The 20,215-nt window shown below is 54.6% G+C and overlaps 1 protein-coding gene and 1 long non-coding RNA gene across 6 annotated transcripts in view; one reads left to right on the forward strand and one right to left on the reverse strand.

The window, feature by feature from the left end:
* ANO1 (anoctamin 1) overlaps window positions 1-19,047 on the reverse strand; it is a 111,702-nt gene extending 92,655 nt beyond the window's left edge. For 2 of the 5 annotated variants that reach the window (XM_054524184.2, XM_054524182.2), the window contains exons 1-2: window positions 18,650-19,047; window positions 9,267-9,599 (exon numbers count right to left, since the gene is read on the reverse strand). In XM_054524184.2, coding sequence (XP_054380159.1) covers window positions 9,267-9,599; window positions 18,650-18,757 — 441 coding nt within the window. In that variant the 5' untranslated portion in view covers window positions 18,758-19,047. Of the gene's footprint in view, window positions 1-9,266; window positions 9,600-11,807; window positions 11,960-18,649 lie in introns of those variants that run through there. The other 3 variants (XM_054524186.2, XM_054524183.2, XM_054524185.2) reach the window with 3 other exon arrangements.
* LOC129048569 (uncharacterized) lies at window positions 11,966-16,993 on the forward strand. The gene is made up of 3 exons (XR_008510993.1): window positions 11,966-12,347; window positions 13,081-13,152; window positions 16,182-16,993. It is a non-coding gene; the product is annotated as an uncharacterized LOC129048569 (long non-coding RNA).
* Window positions 19,048-20,215: the final 1,168 nt, after the last annotated feature.

Raw genomic sequence — 20,215 nt, forward strand, 5'->3', positions numbered from 1 at the left:
GTGGGTGGATCAGGCGCCACTGCTCTTCCCCGAGCATGGGGCAGAGACTGGGCTGTGGACATCTTTAATCCCAGCCCTTGCCACGGGGTCTGGCCCTAGGCCTGCTCAGTGATGTCTTGTTAAAGAAATAAATGATAGATAAGTCAGCAGAAATGTCATTTCACATTCCTGCTTCTGTGGAAGGTGGTAGATTATTCAGACCAACCCTCCCAGGATACATAGTAAAGAATATACCACAAGAAAAGAAACAAGAAATTCAATGACCTGAAACAGCGGTCCCCAGACTTTTTAGCACCAGGGAGGACTGGTATTGTGGAAGTCAATTTTTCCACAGGACAATGCTGGGGGTGGGGGATGGTTTCAGGATGAAACTGTTACACCCCTCGATTATTATTATTATTATTTTTTGAGACAGAGTCCCACTCTGTCATCCAGGCTGGAGTGCGGTGGCGTAATCTCAGCTCACTGCAACCTCCACCTCCCAGGTTCCAGCAATTCTCCTGCCTCAGCCTCCCGAGGAGCTGGGATTACAGGCATGTGCCATCATGCCCAACTAATTTTTGTATTTTTAGTAGAGACGGGGTTTCACTATGTTGGCCAGGCTGGTCTCGAACTCCTGACCTCAGGTGATCCTCCCACCTCGGCATCCCAAAGTGCTGGGATTACAGGCGTGAGCCACCGCTCCCGGCCAAAACTGTTCCACCTCTGATCGTCAGGCATTAGATTCTCACAAGGAGCACACAATCTAGATCCCTCACATGCGCTGTTCATAACAGGGTTTGGGCGCCCAGTGAGAATGTAACATCGCTGCTGGTCTGACAGGAGGCGGAGCTCAGGAAGGAATGCTTGCTCGTCCACCACTCACCTCCTGCCGGGGGGCCTGGTTCCTAAAAGGCCATGGACCAATACGGGTGCCCAGCAGAGCAGGAGGAGAGAAAGGGAAGGAAAAGCAGGACTGGAACCCACCCTGAGAAGCTCTGGCCCCTACAGCCATGGCGTCTGTGAAGACCTGGGCACCTCAGACTGTGGCTTTGGTTCAAGGTGGCTCTTGTCTATAACGCTGCAAACCTTTCTGGACAAGGTCACCTTTATCCCAGGCTTTGGGAAACCCCACAGATTATAAAAGGTCAATGACTAGCAGACAAGCGAACCAGACCCACCCCCACCAGGACAAGAGACAGCCCCGGGAGGAGAACCAGCTGAAGTGACCGAGATAGAAATTGGCCCACTCAGCTTGGGATTAGCAAAGCATGAGCTGGGTAATAAATCAGTTATGCTTACCTCGTTTAAAGACATAAACCTCAAGATAGAAAAGATCTGCAAAGGACAGGAAACTATTAAAACCTGACATAGCTGACTTGGAAAAGAACCAAATAGAACTCCTAGAAATAAAAAAGATCATAAAAAGAGTTAAAAACTCAACAGACATGTTGGGAAATGCTCAACCCCTCCAAAGACAAGATGGAACATGGGGCTGGTGCAAGAAGATGCTGATGAGGGGCTCCAGCGGGGGCGAGGGGAGCCCTGATTTGCAGCATCTGCCAATTCCCATGGTGTAAATACCCCACCGTGGCCTATTTCAAGCCAGCAACGGGTAACAACCAGCTTGCAGAATTCCAGAAAGACGTGACTCCTGCACACCATGGGCCTGGACACAGATGAGGACCTCAGAACTGCAGCCAGAATGGCAAAGATTTCACCCCAGCAGCCTGGGATGCCCTGTGGCAGAGCTGTGCAATGATGGTCTTGGGGTCACTTTAAAAACATGAATTTAAAAAAGGTCCAGAATGAATTCTCTTTTCTTTCTTTCTTTCTTTCTTTCTTTCCTTCTTTCTTTCTTTCTTTCCTTCCTTCCTTCTTTCTTTCTTTCTTTCTTTCTTTCTTTCTTTCTTTCTTTCTTTCTTTCTTTCTTTCTTTCTTTCTTTCTTTCTTTCTTTTTCTTTCTTTCTTTCTCTCTCTTTCTTTCTCTCTCTTTCTTTCTTTCTCTCTCTTTCTTTCTTTCTCTCTCTCTCTCTTTCTTTTTCTTTCTTCTTCTTCCTTCCTTCCTTTCTTCTTTCTTTCTTTCCCTCTCTCTCTTCCTTCCTTTCTTTCTTTCTTTCTCTCTTTCTTTCTCTTTCCTTTCTCTCTCTCTCTTTCTTCCTTCCTTCCTTCCTTCTTTCTTTCTCTCTCTCTCTTTCTTTCTTTCCTCTCTCTCTCTCTTTTTTGAGACAGTCTCATTCTGTCACCCAGGCTGAAGTGTGGTGGTGCAATCTCAGCTTACTGCAACCTCCACCTCCTGGGTTCAAGCAATTCTCTTGCCTCAGCCTCCTGAGTAGCTGGGACTACAGGCACCGGCCACCACGCCTGGCTAATTTTTGTATTTTTAGTACAGATGGGGTTTCGCTATGTGGCCAAGCTGGTCTCGAACTCCTGACCTCAGGTGATCCACCCGCCTCGGCCTCCCAAAGTGCTGGGATTACAGGCGTGAGCCATGGCACCCAGCCCAGAATTCACTTTAAAAGAAATATGTTTCCATGAAACCAAGACAAGCCAAAAGAAAATCAGGCCGTGATAAAAGTCATCCAATCTGCTTCGGGCCTCAGCTGAAGACTGGGGAGGCATAAAATCTTTAGGGACCGAAGAAGTCTGTAACAGTGGAATGAAGAGCAGAGAAAGAGCTTCGTGAGTAGACTACATGTTCCTAACATCCCATCGTGCAAGAGGCCCATTCTTCCTCCCCTGGGGGAGAACGGGGACTGCAAGTTTTAGTGCAAAGACTCTCTGGGTGAGGCTGGGGCCAGGTTCAAAGGTCAGACGTGCCACTCTCAGTTCAGGATGGAATTTCTGCCCCGTCTCCTCACGGTTCTGGTAGGAAGCCCACACGGGGTGGGGAACTGACAAGTCTCATGAGCATGTTTATTGCTTTTATTTGTGCTGAGGAGCTGGGATTAGACCCGAGACTCCTCAAATTCCATGCCCCCATCCCCGATTCTCAAATCTGTGAGGGCCTCTCCCCAGCCCCTGCCAGTGCCCAGGGCCCTGAGGACAATGAATGCAGCCCCAGGACTGCCTCCCACACCTGCCCACATCCACGAGGCCTCCATGGGAAATGGGAAGAAATGGCTGCCCTTCCCTGTCCTGAGGCCATGGGAACCCTGCCACCACCCTCCCTGGTCACCTGGCGGCGGGCAGGGGCGGGGTCTCCACATGCAGGGAGACCCTTCTCTTCCAAGGGGGACTTGCGGTTCCCCTCTGGCAGGAGCAGGGCCAGGCCCTGGGAGCGGTGAGGAGTGGGCTCTGCCCCAGGCCTGTGGGTAAGGGGCGTTTACAGCCAGCGCCGGCCAGCTCTGTCCCTCTGTGGGCTCAAGGATTAACTCTCTTAACCCTCACCCACCACTCCACAGGGAAGGTCACACTATCACCTCCATTTTACAGATGGGGACGTTGAGACCCAGAGAGGTGAAGCCACTTGCCCAGGGTTGCTCAGCAAGGAAGTTTGAGCTGGGTCCACATCTGCATACTGGGCTCTCAGAGGGGCTGGGCGGGGTCTGACTCAGAGCAGACTCAGAGCCCTGAGGCTGCGTCTCCACCACCCATGCATCCAGCCCTGGCCTTTGTCTGAAAGCAGCCCTTGTCCCATGGAGTCCGCCCTCACTTGCTTTTCAAAAGCAGCATCCATGAAGATGGCGAACAGATGCTGCTGCGGGGACAGCCCCACCCGCTACGGGGACGCATGCGGAGAACCAGCGGCGAGCCAGCGGCGTGCAGACTTGAGCCCTGGGCAGCGACATGAAAGCAAACAGACTTTTATAGGGTTCCAGTGTCCATGGCCTTCTCAGGATCTACCAAAGCCTGGGTCAGGTTCAACATCAGGGCAGTGTGGGCCTCAGCCGCCCCCCCAGCACACAAAGCCAAGAGTTTAGTGTGTGGCGTTCTCCGCAATGACCCCACGGACATAAATAATGTCCAGCAGGCTTTGAGGCTGGACTTCAAAAAGGCTAATGGGTCTTAGTTGCAAGAAAACATGTTGGCCACGATCTTCTTTTGTCCCTTTAATGGGAGCCCTGGAAGCTGACCCCATGGCTGTCAAAGGGAGAGAGAGAGAAGGGGAGGGAGAGGGAAAGAGATGGAGACAGAGAGGGAGGGAGAAGGAGAGAGAGAGGGAGAGAGAGAGAAAGTGAGAGGGGGTAGAGTGAAAAAGAGGGAGGTGGGAAGAGAGAGAGAGATAGAGAGGGGAAGAAAGAGAGGAGAGAGAGAAGAGAGAAAGGGAATGAGAGGCAGGGAGAGGAGATAGAAGGGAGAGAGAGACAGAGAGAGGAAAAGAGAAAGAAGGACAGAGAGACAGAGGGAGAGAGACAGAGAGAAGTGAGAGAGAGAGAGAGAAGGAGGGAGAGAGAGAAGGAGGGCCTTGCCTCGGGCCCTTCTCTTTTCCTGCCCTTTCCTGCTCTGCAGTGCTGTCCTGGGGTCTCCGGGCCCCTCCTGTAAACTCACTTTGAAGGCCACCCTGTGGATCTGAGTGCCCTTGTCTTCTTGACCCATCCCTGGGTCTCTCTTTGGGACATGGCTCCGACCTCCGCAGGCTCTTGGCTCTCCGGAGCCGGCCCTGGGGTCTGGGTCTGGGGTCACCCTTGGGGTACCACACAGTGCTCCAGGGGCTCATGTGGACACTGGGGGTCTTGTTCTGGGGAGGCCTCTCCTGGCTTGTGCAAAAGGCCCTTCCCACACTCCTCACACCTCAAAGTATGGTCTGCGCAGGACCAGAGCCTCAGCCACCCCAGGTGCTGGGTCCCCCAGACCAGCTGAGCCAGAGCCTGCATTTTGACAAGACCCCCAGGAGTTCCTGTGTGCATCCTGGGCCCTGCAGCAAGGCAGACCAGGCCAAAGCTGGAAGCTGTCACTCCCCCAGACCATCCGGCCTGCCCTGGCCCTCAGCCATGACCCTGCCCCCATGCTGCCACCTGCGTGCTCCAGCCCACCCCGTCCAAGGCAGCCAACTCCAGGATTACCCACCCAGTGCAGCATCTCAGCTACTGGAGTGGGCCAAATGGTGTCCCCTACAAAGATATGTTCAAGTCCTAACTCCTGGCACCTGTCAATGTGATCTCACTTGGAAATAGGGTCTTTGCAGATGTAACCGAGTTAAGATAAAGTCATAGGGGTGGGCCCCAAATAGAATGACTGGTGTCCTTACAAGAAGAGGACACACAGAGACACACAACAGAGAGGGTCGAGTGACCACAGAGGCTGAGATTAGAGTGATGCGGCCACTAGCCGGAACACCTGGAGACCCAGGAGCTGGGAGAGGCAGGAAGAATCCTCCCCTGGAGTCTTAGAGGGAGCACGGCCCTGCTGGCACCTTGATTGTGGACTTCTCACCTCCAAAGCTACGACAGCATCCATCTGTGTTGTTTTAAGCCCCTAGCCTGTGGCCCTTTGTTATGGCAGGTGCAGGGCATGACATAGCTGTTATCCGATCTCCAAGAACTGGCCCCGTTGTGCACTCAGCCAAGCCCGTCTGCCAGGTCGTCACAAGATGTCTCGACACAGTGAACCTCCCGACTCAGTGAGGAGGCACGCATCGGGCATAGGGGTTGCTCACACCTGTGTGGGGCTCGCAGCAGACTTTGCCCAGGAGCGACACAGTGTGTCACACCCACCGGCACCCCGGGAACAAAGGCCAGGTCACACCTGCACAGCTGGTGGCCTCCATGACTGCTGCACAGTCCTGGCTGCAGCAGACGGTCCCAGAGGTGGCTGGCACCCCCCAGGGGACCCTCTTGCTCATCTGTCCCCCTTTTCCTCCCTCCAGGTCCTCTTCTCCCTTTGCCTCCTCATCCAGCCTTCAGTGCAGGGATTCTCAACTGGGGGTGGTTTTGCCCCCCACATACACTGGCAATGTCTGGGGACATTTCTGGTTTGTTTTCACAACTTGGGGAGGGAGGTGCTACTGGCCAGGTAGAGGCCGGGGATGCTGTTAAATATCACCTGCTTCAAGCAACCAGTCTTAATTTTGGGGGAGGGTGTCATAGAGCGTGTGAGTATCTGATAGACTCTGTGGATTTTTCTCCCCAGGAAAGCTCACATAAGCCCTGAATTTTGCTTCCGGTTGGGTAAGACTGTACAACTGGACTCTCTTGGAGGTGATCTTATTTCCAAAATTGCAAACCCTTTGCTCGTTGTAATCTGAGCACCCCTCCGGGAAAGGTTCATTCCCAGGAGTGCCTCTTCCCCCTGAAATGAACACGGCAGCAGCTCTGTCTGCTAACCACGCTGGCAGGGGCCCACACACATCTCAGATGCTGCCTGTGCCCAAGCAGCCTTTTAATAGATTCTGGCTCTGCCCCTCTCCAGGAGAACAGGCCGCCCAAACCGCGGCTCCTTCCAACAGCCCTAGGGGCTGGTGCAGCTCAGATGAGAGCTCTGGGGTTTCCAGGAAGCCCTCATAAAACAGCTTATGATTTGAGAGGCTCCAGCAGGGATGTGGGAACATCTCAACTTCAGCCCTTTGAAAACTTGAATGGATGCATCTACCCCACAATCACGGTTTCATATTAAATATGGCCAGATCAACTGCTGAAAAGCCTCTTTTAGCTCTCGGGCCAAGTTACCAATGAAAAGTTGGGGTCATTTCACCGGTTAAAAACTCGATCATTTTGGTGACAGTAACCAATGTTCTTATGTTTTGCTTTTTAGCTCAAAGTCATGAAAGAAAATATAAAATATTTAAAAAGATATTCATGAGATAGCATTTAATGAGACTTAGAAAGGGTCTTTTCTCACCCTTCTTGCTGCTTCAGTATGAACAATAATATATGACACAATATCAGCCAAGCATCTGCCACAGGCCAGACTCTGAATTAAGCACTTTGCAAAGGTTACTTATGATAACTCAGTGATGCAAACACTCTTGCTATCTCCATTTTACAAATGGGGAAACTGAGGCTTAGCTTTTCCATCAGGATAAGTGGAGGGTCTGGGATCTGGCAGAAGTCAGTCAGAATTACCAGACCCCAGAAGTTCCTGTTGAGCGTAAGATCTCAAAGTTGTTGTCAGGAAAGAATGATGGGGATGGAGTGTAAAATCCCCTGGGGGAGGGGCTGGGCGTGGTGGCTCACGCCTGTAATCCCAGCACTTTGAGAGGCCAAGGCGGGCAGATCACGAGGTCAGGAGATCGAGACCATCCTGGCCAACATAGTGAAACCCCGTCTTTACCAAAAATACAAAAAATTAGCCGGGAGTGGTGGCGGGTGCCTATAGTTCCAGCTACTTGGGAGGCTGAGGCAGGAGAATGGCGTGAACCCGAGAGGCGGAGCTTGCAGTGAGCCGAGATCGCGCCACTGCACTCCAGCCTGTGCGACAGAACGTGACTCCACCTCAAAACAAACAAACAAACAAACAAAAAATACCCTGCGGAACAGATGAGACACAAGAATCACGAAGCTCACAACCCAGCTTTCTTGGCCTCAGCTCCCAGACAGTGGCCTCGGCCGCCAAGCTTCCCTGATGGAGCCGATTCCTTCCTCCAGTTCTAAGTTGACATGCTGAAACAAACCCTGTATAGTAGCCGCATTGTTCTGAAAGCCACAGGGCTGGAGGGCAGGACCATGCGAAAACCCAGCAGGAATCCACTGCTCGCCTGTTCCAAGTGTCTAAGACAAAGTCGGGCAGGACACTCTTCCCTGGCAGCTGCCCCCAAAGGCAGAGAGAAAGTCTGAATCCTTGTCAGGATCAAATCTTTGTTTCCTGATCACCAAAACTTGTAAGGCTCCTCACCTGCCCTTGAAACTCCAAAGGGACCCATCTGGGTGGTGGAACTCACAATCTCCTGCCGGGTCGCCAGACCTCGGGAAGGTGAAAGGAGACCCAGACAGATGCCCCAGGTTCAACAAGACCCTTTGACTCACTAGGCCAAGGTCCAGGGAGGCCCCATGGAGCATGTTCCATTGTTTTCAAGGAAAGTCATATCTACTTGTCACAAAAGAGAGGCGTTTCCACTCCAGGTTCCCTAATTAACCTGCTTTTTGGTCTAAATACTTATCATTCTTATCACTGGTCCAGGATGTTCTTATCACTGGACCAAAAGCATTTAGGACATGGTGGTGCCTGTGGATGAAATTTCAAACCAAAGCCAACGTTCATTTTCAACATTCACAGGGGACACCATGGTTTCTAAGTTAACCTGCCGACTACTTTTTCGGTTTTCGATGTGTTTTAGAGACTTTGCTGATTCTTGGGTAATCCGCACAGTGACGGCTCTGTAGGCTGGGGCCCTTCCCCCAGTATTCATGGAAGGAAGGGCTCCCATGCACAGAGAGGTTAAGATGACAGCCGGAGGGCACACAGCAGCCAACAGAGCAGCTGAAGGAAGCACCGCTGTGCCAGGGCTGCTAAAGTCATTCTCTCTGCACACAGCTGCACCCTCGGCCCCGCAGCAGCCAGGCACGCGACGGGGGTCGACCTTTTGTTCTCTCTCAAAATCTTTCTTCTAGGAAGATTCGTAGGCTTTGCTAGGGAGCAGGGCTTCAGAGCACGGTGTTACAGAGCCATGGACTTCAGAGCACCAATGACTCCCAGGGCTCAGCTGGACCCACTCCTCACTCTACAGACGAGAAACTGAGGCCCAGAGAAGGGCCGACGCCATCCAGGAAGACTCCCAGGAGAGCTTTGTCCTCCCTCCCCCGATTGGGCAAATCTTCCCAGGAAAGGAGCTGACCAGAAGCAGGCGATACTCTGACTCTGAAGGTTGTGGCTGTGAAGGCCAGCCCCTCTCCCAGAGCAGACATGGCCAGGGGAGCAGGTCGGGGCTCCCTAACTCTGTTCAAAAGCAATTTCTACCCCACCTTAACAAGAGCTGCGTTTTTGTCTGCCCTGTCTTTTTTTTTGAGGCGGAGTCTCACTCTGTCGCCAGGCTGGAGTGCAGTGGCGTAATGTCCGCTCACTGCAACCTCCGCCTCCCAGGTTCAAGCGATTCTCCTGCCTCAGCCTCCCGAGTAGGGGAGCCACAGACACGTGCCACCACGCCCAGCTAATTTTTGTATTTTTAGTACAGATGGGGTTTCACCATGTTGGCCAGGATGGCCTCGATCTCTTGACCTCGTGATCCACCCCCCCTCAGCCTCCCAAAGTGCTGGGATTACAGGTGTGAGCCACCGCATCTGGCCCGTCTGCCCCTTCTTTAAGAGCAGCTTAAAGCTAAAACAAGATACCGGCCTTGCACCCTCTGACTATGGAAGCAGCTGCCCCCCATGCAGCCCAACCCCACAAACAGCACGCAGTGAGATAGTTACGTCCTCGTCCCGCTCCAGCTCCAGGCCCGCCTCCAGGAGGTTGCCCTCGTACTCCTCCCTGCGGAAGCGCTTGTCATCCTCGTGGTAGTCCATCGGGGGCTCCACCGAGCCCACATCCAGCGACGCCCCCTTGCCCGGCAGGGGGTGGTCCTGCTTGACGCTGCGAGCCCCAGAGGGGGTGTCACTGTGCTGCACCCTCCTGACCAGGGTCCGGTTGCCCGAGGGCCTCTTGTGATGGTACACCAGGATATAGTCCACCTTGCGCCGGCCGTCCCTGAAGTACAGGCCATACTTGCACTCGGCATCAGGGTCCACAGATAAGGAGTTCAGCAGCTAAGGGTGGAAGAAAAGACACCCATTCACCATTGAGCTGCTCGTGATGGGCCTTTGGAGGGTGCACTGCTCCCTTCATCCACTCACTCCTCACTCACTCATTCAACAAACACTCTCTGAGCACCCTCCACGGGCCAGGCGCTGTCCTAGGGGCTGAGATACACCCGGGAACACAGCAGAAGACCCTGTCTTCAGGGAGCTGACCTTCGAGAAGGAGGTATTCACTGCTAATCATCCATGAAGGTGCCAAGCCACATATGGTCCCCCAGAAGCCCTCCTGGTCTATGGAACTAGAGCAGGCTGGGTGTCAGGAACCTCCCTGGCTGCTTGCAAAAAGCTATGGTAGGGGATGGTTAATGGGTACAAAAAATAATGAGAAAGAATAAGACCTAGTATTTGATAGTACAACAGGGGACTATCATCAATAATAATTTAATTGTACATGGACGAATAACTAAAGGAGCATAACTGGATTGTTTGTAACACACAGAATAAATGCTTGAGGGGAAAATACCCAATTTTCCATGAGGTGATTATTACGTATTGCATTACCTGTACCAAAATAGCTCCTGTACCCCATAAATATATACACCCACTATGTACCCACCCAAATTAAAAATTAAACAAACAAAATATCCCCCAACAACAACCAAAGCTATGGCAAAAGCTACCAAGTGAATGAGGGCTCCCCACGCACATGGATAGGGGCTGAGGCAGAGCTGAGCTCAGGTTCTGTGCGTGCAGATCTCAATCTCTGATGGCCAGTGTCAGAGGCAGTGCCATGTCAAGGCGGCCACAGGGCTGCTAACTAGCTGTGTGTCCAGAGGTGAGGCTTTCACTGTCTTAGTCAGGGCTCTCCCCCAAACAGAGCCCAAGCAGAGGCCAGGGGTGCAAGCGTTTTACTTGGGAGGTGATCTCAGGTACCAGAGTGGGGTGAAGGGGAGCGAGGCTGACAGGGGTGGGTTAAGCAGCCGCCACCGCTATGTGCAGCTGGGCTCCGTCCTGCTGGGGACCCTCAGAGTGACCTTGAAAGGCACACCCCACTGCCGGTACCCAGAGGGTGAGGAAGTTGGGTGATCATGCAACCGCTCTGGCCCTTTCTTGGCTGGGGGTCACTCCTGGGGTGTTAATGCCCCTGCACTTGCACCTTCCCCACACGTGGCCTTCAGCAGCGCCTGCACGGTCGGTCACCTTTGGGTGCAGAGGAGAGCGAGCCACTGGTATGAATGGGCACCGCTGGTGGGTGCCCTGGGGTGACCAAGGGGGCAGGGTTAGGGCTCCAACAGAGCCTGCCCTGCCTCAGTTTCCTTATTTGTTTGAAGGACTCTAGGGGGCCAAGGGAGATAGCAGCGTGGAGCAGTTGGTTTAAAAACCAGGTATTCCTACAGTGGCAGTGTGATGGGACCATTGCTAAAGCCAAGCCTGCATTGCTGGAATTCCCGAGGGGTTTGGCTGGTTATCAAGACAGACAGGTCGATCAGCAATCTGGATTTCCGAAATAAGAAAAAATAAATAAAGCCATGCTGGGTAGAGCCTAACAGGCAACTCCAAGCTGCTAATGGTCCACAGAGCTGTGCCTCATCCCTCGAGCCGGCCACCTGGTTTCCACCTCAGTTTCCTGTGGCAACGTGAGGACGCTCCCTAGGGCACTATCAGTTCCCGAGGGGCATCATCCAAGAAGAGGGCCTCCCTGATGGAGTGCAGGGACGGCGTGCTGCGCCAGGCAGGGCCCCAGCACCTGTGGCCTTTGGACAGAGCTGTGCTCGGGCCTCGCTGGCCCAGAGGGTCTTCCCACGTGGTCACCTGGAGCCCCTGAGCAGCTTCCGGCTGTGCCATGGCTCTAAATGGCTGTGTACTGGTCGGGAAAAGGGGCAGGCAGAATCCCTCATTTGAGGCAGGTGGGCTATATGCAACCCAAAGTGTATCAGGGAAGCCGGAGGGTGGAGCCCCTCCCCAAACGGCCAGCACTGCAGTGGGGGACAGGGGGAGGGAAGGCCTCGAGTGGAGGCTGTCCTTTCTAGTTGTAGGGGAAGGAGAGAGGAGGCTCTGGGCCAGGGCTGCTGGCTGGGGCCTGCCCCACCTTTCATAGGTGTTGATGTCAAGGGTCTAGACTTCTCCACCCCTGGTTAGGGGACAGGTGAGGCCATGTCCCTGGCACCTTGGCCTCTCTGGCCCTAGGATGCCTCTCCTGGAAACAGCATTGCTCACCGCCTGGGAGGGACCAGTCAGCATCTGGTGTCGGCAGGAGGCTGAAACTAAGCAACTGACTTCTCTCTACAGTAACACAGGGCCCCGCTGTGCTGGTGGCCTTCAGGAGGACCTGGACTCAGTGTGCATGCCCCGCCCAGCTTGCCCTCTGTGACAAAGTCTGAGGGTGCTTAGGGGCCACGACCACACCCATGTGGGTGGGTGGCTTGGGACGGCTCAGGGGGAAGGGTGCGGGAGGGCTGGCTTTTGAGGGCAGTGGGTTCCCATGCCCAGCCCTGTGAAGGAGGGGGTTCATGGAAGACCCCAGTATCGCAAATCTGTAGCCAGCACGGGGGGCCTGCATTCCTTCTGCAGGAGAAGCACGAAAGAGCTATTCTTCTCAACTTGCCAAGGAGGAAACTGAGGCCCAGCAGGGCAGGAGAGCCCAGGTTACAGAGCAGATGGGAGGCTGAGCTCAGCCTCAAGTCCCATCTGTACACCCAAGGTGTGGCCCCCCTTAGTGGGAGCCACAACTCAGGGTGACGCTCTTTCTCGGCCCAGGTATGTCATCTCGCTGAGTCCCCACAAGCTGACCCTATGAGGGGGTTACTATAGTTAGGTCTATTTGACCTGGAGGAAACTGAGGCTCCCACGGGTGAGCTGCCCAGCTCAGTGGCCCTGAGTACCAGACTCCTGCTGGCTGACCCCAGTGCAGGGCTCTGTCTCTGGTGCTGAGGGGCAAGGGGAGAGTGCAGCCATTTAGCAGGCCTCAGTTCTGTCCCAGCCTGGGGCAGTGGTTAAGCAGGGCCAGTAGAGACAGCAGATAAGCACAGGCTAGTCGGAAGGTTTGGGCAACACCAGGCCACAGGTATGTCTGGGACACTGTGGGGCAGCAGGTGAGGCCAGCCCAGGACAGGGCAGTGGCTTCATGGCAGGCCCTGTAGTCAGCCAGACCTGGGTCTACATCTACGCTTGGCCCCTCTCCAGCTGCAAGGCCTGGGGGAGGCTCTGGACACTCTGAGCACCAGGGTCGGTTTCTGCTAAATGAGGAGCGGCAGGAGGCTTCACTGAGGGGATGATGGTCTCTGCTAAGCTCAGCACACACTGGCCAGAATGTGCCAGGATGGACGCTCCATCTAATTCTGGGGCCAGGCGCCTGGGAGCCATCCCCATCACCCCGATGGCCACCCAATGGCACATACGCTTCCCCTCAACATCTCAGGGAGGTCAAACAAGGGCAGGGTCACAGGCAGCTGGCGACTAAAGGTGCTTTTCTCTCCCCATGGCTGAGCAGGCAAAAGAGCGACTGGAAGCTGCTCTTGGAAGACAGAAGCCCATGTGCAGGGAATGCGCCAGTGCCCAGCAGGTGAACCCGGGGTCTCGAGGGGTCGGCACACCTGCCTGAGTCCCAGGCGCGCCTGAGGGCTTTGGCTATTCCTCCTCATCTCCTCCCCATACTACCTTCCCCAGTCTCCTCTCCCCATCCCCCAGGCCGTCCCCAGTCCCTCCTCCTTGCCTTTGCAGACACTGTGTCCCTCCCTGTACGCCCTTTCTGTCCTTCTCAGCCCTTTGTAATTCAACCTGGTTTTCAGGGCACAGGGCAAATCCAGCATTCTCTGGGATCTGAAGGTGGACAGCCCCTCTGGCCTCTGCAGGTCTCTCTGTGCTGGGACTGCCTCTGAGCCATCTACCCACAAGTTCTTAACTTGCAAATTAGCCCCAAAGCTGGATGGCAGGACCCCGGAGGCCGGGCCAGGGACTGTCTAGAGATGTGTTAGGACACAGCTCCGACCTGACCTCAGTACACAGGGATTCAGAACCTGGTCGAGGCTCCATAAACACTCCTGGTTGGCAGGGATAATGGTAATAGCAAACAAATCCTTAGAGAAAGAGAGGAAATTCACAGGGATCCCTTCAAGCCAGAAAGCAGGGAAATTACACTAAGGAGTGGCCAAAAATCCTCTATCAAGTTGAAACAGGGAAGGTTACCAATACAAACCCTCACCATCTGTCCACTGGTGCCCTATCAAGGGACACGCCTACCCTCAGGGGCCTGACAGTCTTTGGGAGAGCAGAAACATCATCTAACTTCCCACGCATGGTGGAGGGAGAGACAGCACCGGGGCCTGATCAAGAGTGGGCATCCCTCTACCTGTGTTCAAACACCAGCTCTGCCACTCACCAGCTGTGTGACCCCAGGCATACAGCTTCGTGTTTTTGTCTCTCCATATCCCTAAGACCTCCCTCATGTTATATGACCTCCCTCATGGGGTTGCTGGAAGGATGAAACCTGTTAATACATCATGTAAAGAGTTTACAACAGGGCCTGGCATAGAGTGAACCTTCAACAGAAGTTTGCTCTAATTGGGAACTGAGACACACGCACAAATAAAGAACTAGGGGAGGACAGGGGAAAAAAAAATCCTGTGGCCAGAGTGGACCACAAGTGAAAAATGGTAGCAGTGCCAAATCCAGACTTTAAAGTTACAAAAGGAGCTGGATGTGATGCTGGGACCAGCAGGAGGCAGCACCAAGCACAGGTGTGGGAGTCCCAATGCCTGACTCTGTCACTGATTTGCTGTGTGACCCTGGATAAGCTGCTTTGTCTGTTTAGGTATTAGTTTTTAAGGTATGGGCTGTATTCCATCTATACTCTAAAGGGCTGGGAGGCTCCCAGGGTCTGGAGAGCAATCCTGAGCTGGGCTTGGAGAGAGTCAGGAGGTGAACGCACAGCAAGGACCAGTGCGGTCGCCATGGTGGCATGTGACTCTATGGTGCCCTTCCATGGAACAGTGGAGTGGGTGCCTTTCTTGTGTAGAACGGGACAAAAAGGCAAAGATGTAATTGCAGTGGGAGGGATGTGGGTGAGACTTTGTGCATAACTTCCAAATTCGAAGGCCTGGGAAAGCTTCAGAACATTTCTGTTTCTGTATTCTTAAGAAAGGGGCAAGCAACCCCTCGGTGCACCTTTGCTGAGGGTAAGGGGTTTCTTATTCATCTTTTCTTTTGAGACGAATTCTTGCTCTGTCACCCAGGCTGGAGCGCAGTGGTGCGATCTCGGCTTACTGCAACCTCCACCTTCTGGGTTCAAGCAATTCTTGTGCCTCAGCCTCCCAAGTAGCTGGGATTACAGGTGCACACCACCATGCCTGGTTAATATTCATAATTTTAGTAGAGACTTGGGTTTCACCATGTTGGCCAGGCTGGTCTTGAACTCTTGACCTCAGGTGATCCACCAGCCTTGGCCTCCCAAGGTGCTGGGATTAGAGGTGCGAGCCATGGCACCCAGCCCTCTTATTCATCTTTTTGATGGTCGGCACTGACTATGCGGTTGCTGAATGAATGAATGCGGGCATGTGTGAATGAACAACAGAGGCTGGGTCTTTTATACTGTGGCTGCTTGTGGCCATCACATCCAAGGATACAGAAGCTGAGGCCCAGGCAGGCCAGCAACTCAAACACCACAACCCCCAACTGGGAGCCTCAGTTTTCTCATCTGTGAGATGCCGACAAAGACATCTGGACTTAGGTCACAGGAGTTTTGTGGGGATAAAATGTGATGGATGATCTGAAGGTATTTTGAAGACTTCCTTCTGCATAACTGAGGGAGGTACTCCTGGAAAGTGCCTCCCTAAGGAGGATAGGAAAATAGTGGAAGAGAAATACTTCCCTGAGGCCACATGGGAAAATGTGAAGGACAAAGGTTCCCTTCACAGCAGGAGTGTCCTGGAAGACCTGTCCCAGGCGCCATGAACGGCAGCCTATATCTGGTCCACACCTGCCTCTATGAACCCCTTCCTCAAACTCCAAGAAAAGGGCAGAAGTGGGGAAGCAATCCTATGTCCTTTAACCTTTAACACTGTCCTAGGACTCCGGACTTTGGTTTCTTCCGCTGGTCTCTGGAGTTGGTACTCCAGGAACTGAATTCATATCCATATGAAATATCTTGATCACTCAAGGGAATCTACAATGTTCACTTTCTCTGAAAATGGGCTAAATGAAATCAGTGACGTGTAAAATTTCTTTTGGTTTTGAGACTCTTCAAATTATAGTTAAGAAGGGAACATCAGTTTTAAACTTCCTTTGTCTTCTAAAAAAATTTTAAAATCAGATCACTACATATCAATGTACGATTATGGGGCACGCTCCATAATCTACGAGCAGATCATCTCCCACAGCAGATAAGCCAGGGAATACTGGGCAGATACCAGCAAATCAGGTATCTCTGGAGTGTCTGGGCTTGTTCGGGGCACACAGATCCCAGGCCACGGACAACCACCAGTTTCGAGGAAGAAAGTAGAAACACTCAAAGATTACCAGAAGGAAACGGAAACAAATTGCATCCAACCTGGCCTCTGGCTTTCAAATCATTTTTTCTTATATCTCATTTCACAGAAACAATGAAGTGATTTCCACCCTTGAACTTGGGAATGAAGAGAGGCAAAAGTCACAGGCTGGGAACCATAGCCTGAACTGGATGAACTTATCTTGTGGTTGACTTGTGCATGTATGAGTTTCATGCCTGAGAACAGGATAGAAACTTTTGAAATGCAGCCCACGCCCTCTGGCCCTCGTGTGTACAGAGCTGCCTTCGTTGGGTGACTCAGGGTAATGACTGAGCAACAACTGTTGGCTTGAGTGGTGCCGGGGATGCCCTGGGAGGCTCTCCCTGCCATGCTGCCTGCCCTGCACCAACAGGCCCCTGCTCCATGGCTGCAGCCTCCAGCCTGTAGCCTCCAGCCTGTCTGGCCATCTACCGGCAGATGCTGCTCCCAGGCTCTGCCTCCCGCAGCGCGCGCCTCTGATTCAGCCTTCCAAGCTCACAAAACAAAGTATGTGTAACGGAAGTGTTGTGTGGAACCTAAGAGCTGATGGTCTATCTGGGCCCAGCTGCCTCTTTACAGACTTTGTGGCCTTCACCTGGGTTTGCAGGAGGCAGATAGTTTCTGGGTCTGGATAAGCAATGGGGCCTGGAACAAAAACTCTAGAGACCAGGGGCTATTCATGAAAGACTCCATTTCTTATTGAACATTCAATTCACCATCAGGTCTTGTCCAGTCTACCCCTAGAGCATCCATTTCTCCATCACCTTGGCCACCAGTAGCATCGCCTGGCTCCTGGCTGGTATCCCCATGGTCCCACCTTTGGGACTTTGAATATGCAATGTTTTTGAAAGACTCAGTCTCCACCCGTTATGGGTAGAATTAGCTCCTTCTCCAGAATGTTTATTCTTCAGGCAGGCCTTCTGCAGCTACCTGGTCTGTGTCCTGGGCCCTTCCTAACTGTCCTCCCAGCTGGTGGGTGACTTGGAGCTGGTCACCTGCCCCTCTGGGCCTCAGTCTCCTTGCCTGTAGTAATAGCACCTACCTCACACGTTGTGAGAGTTCAATGAGCTAAGACACAGCACCGGTCCAGCGCTATGGAATAGTCCCCGTCACTGCTGTGGATAATGGGTAACGTTCCATCACCATTTCTTACGTAAGCTCCAGATGGGCGGAGCCTTCCCTGTCTCATTTTTTGAGGGTGCCCAGGGGCCAGCATGGCTTGGCACATGGCTTTGATCAAATGGCAATCCCTGAGCTCCTCCGGCCAGTCCTGTGAGTCACAGGTAGACTCTCTCTCCATCTACACCTGTTCCCAGTGCTCCTGGCAGCTCTGTGCAATCTTAGTTCCCGAAGAGACGCCCCCAGGCCACCCCCCTCCACTGTGACCCAAGGGGTGCAAGGCCTGACCAAGGCCAGAGTTCCTGCTGTCGCTGGAACAGAGACTCAAAGCAGGAGCTTTGCCCCCGCTTCATTCTCTGCCTCTCCGTGAGCTTCAGAGACTAGAGGGACAGGCCAGGGCCATCCTCATCCTGCTTGAAGCAGCCCTGCTGGGCCTGACGCCTGGGGAGGGGCATTTATGGGGTCTGCACAGGAAGAAGGTAGAAGGGAGCTTCTGTCCTTAGGTCCCACAAAGTGCTGCTGAGAGCTTCCTTCACCCCAAGAGGAGATAGCCAGTCCCAGCTCTGTCCTATCCTCTTCCGCAAACTTTGTCCTTCAAGCCAAACCCTTCCTGGGAGAATTCTGCCCCCCTCCCTAAAACATAGGGTTACCTAGACCTCTGGGTCTGGCACTGGGGAGGGTGGTGGGGATATTGGGGACCTCAGGATGGGGTCCCCAACTTACATGACTGGCTTCCAACCAGTGCCCCAACCTGAACCAGGCCTGGGCGCCCAGGGGAGACAGAGGCGAGGGTAGAAAGCAATCTCCAATGATTGACACCCTGGGCTTTGAGAGTTTCGGTGCCAATGCCAGGGTACCAGGCCCAGTGCCCTGGGCACAATATGCGTTTCTGGCAAGTGAGGACCCGGGACTCTGGCACCAGAGGATAGTGAAGCAGTGGGGCCCGGCAGCTACCATCATCGTGGAGTAGCGACCAACTTGGCCTTCACCCAAGACCCCCACCATCACCCTCACCCTGGCTGCCCCAACGGGCACCCTTGGCCTCGAGCCAGGAAGGGAAGATCCCATCCAGGGCGCCAGCCGTGAGCTCTTGGTTGGGCTCCGAGCTGCAGCCCCGGGTGAGGCGGCTTCGGGGCTGCAGAGCTCGGAGGCCGGGCCATGCCTGGGGGCCCGGCGCTGCGCTGGGCGGAGTGGGCGCCGCGCTCCGAACGCTCAGAGCGCAGGCGGGGCGCAAGCACTTGGCCAGGGCCGGCGCGCCCTTCCCGGCACGCACGTGCGCGGGTGGGCGCCGCGAACCCTGCGCAGAGGGTGCGGCCCCCGCCCCGGGGTCTCGGGAGGCCCTGCCGCCGCCCGGTTCCCGCCCTCGCCGAGGCGCAGGTGCGCGGCCCTCCCGCCCGGGTCGCGGCCGCCCGCACTCACCGTGCCCTCGGACGGCAGGTAGCCGATGTCCTCGATGGCGCAGATGTTGATGATGTGGACGCTGCGGTCCTCGGCCGGGAGCGTCGAGTACTTCTCGTTGACCCTCATCGTGGCCGCCTGTGCGCGGGGACCGCCGGGCGGCGCGCCCTCCCCATCCACGGCCCCGGTGGCCTCTGCGGGCGGAGACCGCAGCGTTCGCGGCGCGCTCGCAGGGGGCCGGGCCTCCCCGCGCCCAGGCCCGCCGGGGACGTGGCCGCCTCCCGCTCCGCCCGCCGCCCTGGCCCGCCCGGCCCGCGCGCTCGGTGCGGGGTGCGCCTGAGCCTCTCGGGGCCGATCGCGCCGCCACCCGGCTGCTGGTCCCGCGGGCTGGCCCGCGCCTGGTCAGGAACTTGGACGCCAGCCGGCCCGCCTTTGCCTTAAAGATATAAGCGCTCTCCGCCCGCCTATGGCAGGGGCGGTGGCCGCGCGGGTCAGATTTTCCGTAGAAATTTAAACACAGGAAGAAAAAGTATTCCATTCCTGCGGGCCCCTCCAAGTTTTATTTTTATCCGGGGAAATTGCCCCTTTGGATTTTTGAGGGTTTTCATACCGGGTATGAAAGGGGGGAACTTTCAATAGCCCCACCTGAAATAAAGTCCCTGAGTGGCAGGCGCTTCTGTGGCGGGTCACCTCCGCCTCCGGGGGAGTGAAGCTTCTGAGATTGGAGTCTGGATCTCTGCCTCTTTCCCTCCACCCTGGCAAACTCCTGCTGTCACTCAGAGCTCACCTCCTCCGGGGAGCTTGCCTGGTTCCTGCCGACCCGCCCCTCCAGCTGCCCGCGCTGCTGGGGAGTCTCTCCCGGGGCAGTCATCTCCCTAGAGCCCACTGATGTTACCGGTGCCCGCCAGTTTACGGAGTGCTTAGTGTTCTGTGCCCAGGCGCGTGCAGCGTCCCTGATGTAGGGCGTGAGTGTGTATCATCTCATTTAACCCCGCACCTGCAAGGTTGGAATGCGGGTCCTCATTTTGCAGACGACACCCAGGCTTAGGAAGGCCAAGGACCAGTCCGCATCCTCTGAGGTGGGGCGGGGCTCCTGCAGAGCTTTCCCCACTGCTGGGCAAGGCCGTCCTGCTTTCTGGAGGGGCGGAGCGGGGGGGATGGTGGCTTTGATCTCTCTTACCCCCGAACCTAGCAGGGGTCTGGCACATTGCAGATCTTCAAGTCTTTTTCCCCTAAGGAGAATAAGGCAGGCCCCCAGGGGACGACCACACTCAGGTTAAGCCCCAGGGGCCATGCTGGCAACCACATCCAGTGGAAATAAAATGTCCCTCTGCCTCTCACATCCTATGAGTTCTTTATGGTGGGCATCAGATAGCACCTTCTGCAGGAAGTCCTGCTGGATTCTGCCCTACTGTCCCCTTCCCACCCAAATATGCAGGCCTTCCTCTCTACCCAAAGAACCTGCCTGCACCTCAGCTAGCACTTCATTTATTCCGTCTCATTTTACAGTGGGTTGTCTACCAGGTTCACACAGCTGATGCTCAATAATTGCTTGTTAAATGGCGACTTGGGAACATTCAAGGCCTA

Source organism: Pongo abelii, chromosome 9 (assembly GCF_028885655.2).
Source record: "Pongo abelii isolate AG06213 chromosome 9, NHGRI_mPonAbe1-v2.0_pri, whole genome shotgun sequence".
Taxonomy (NCBI): domain Eukaryota; kingdom Metazoa; phylum Chordata; class Mammalia; order Primates; family Hominidae; genus Pongo; species Pongo abelii.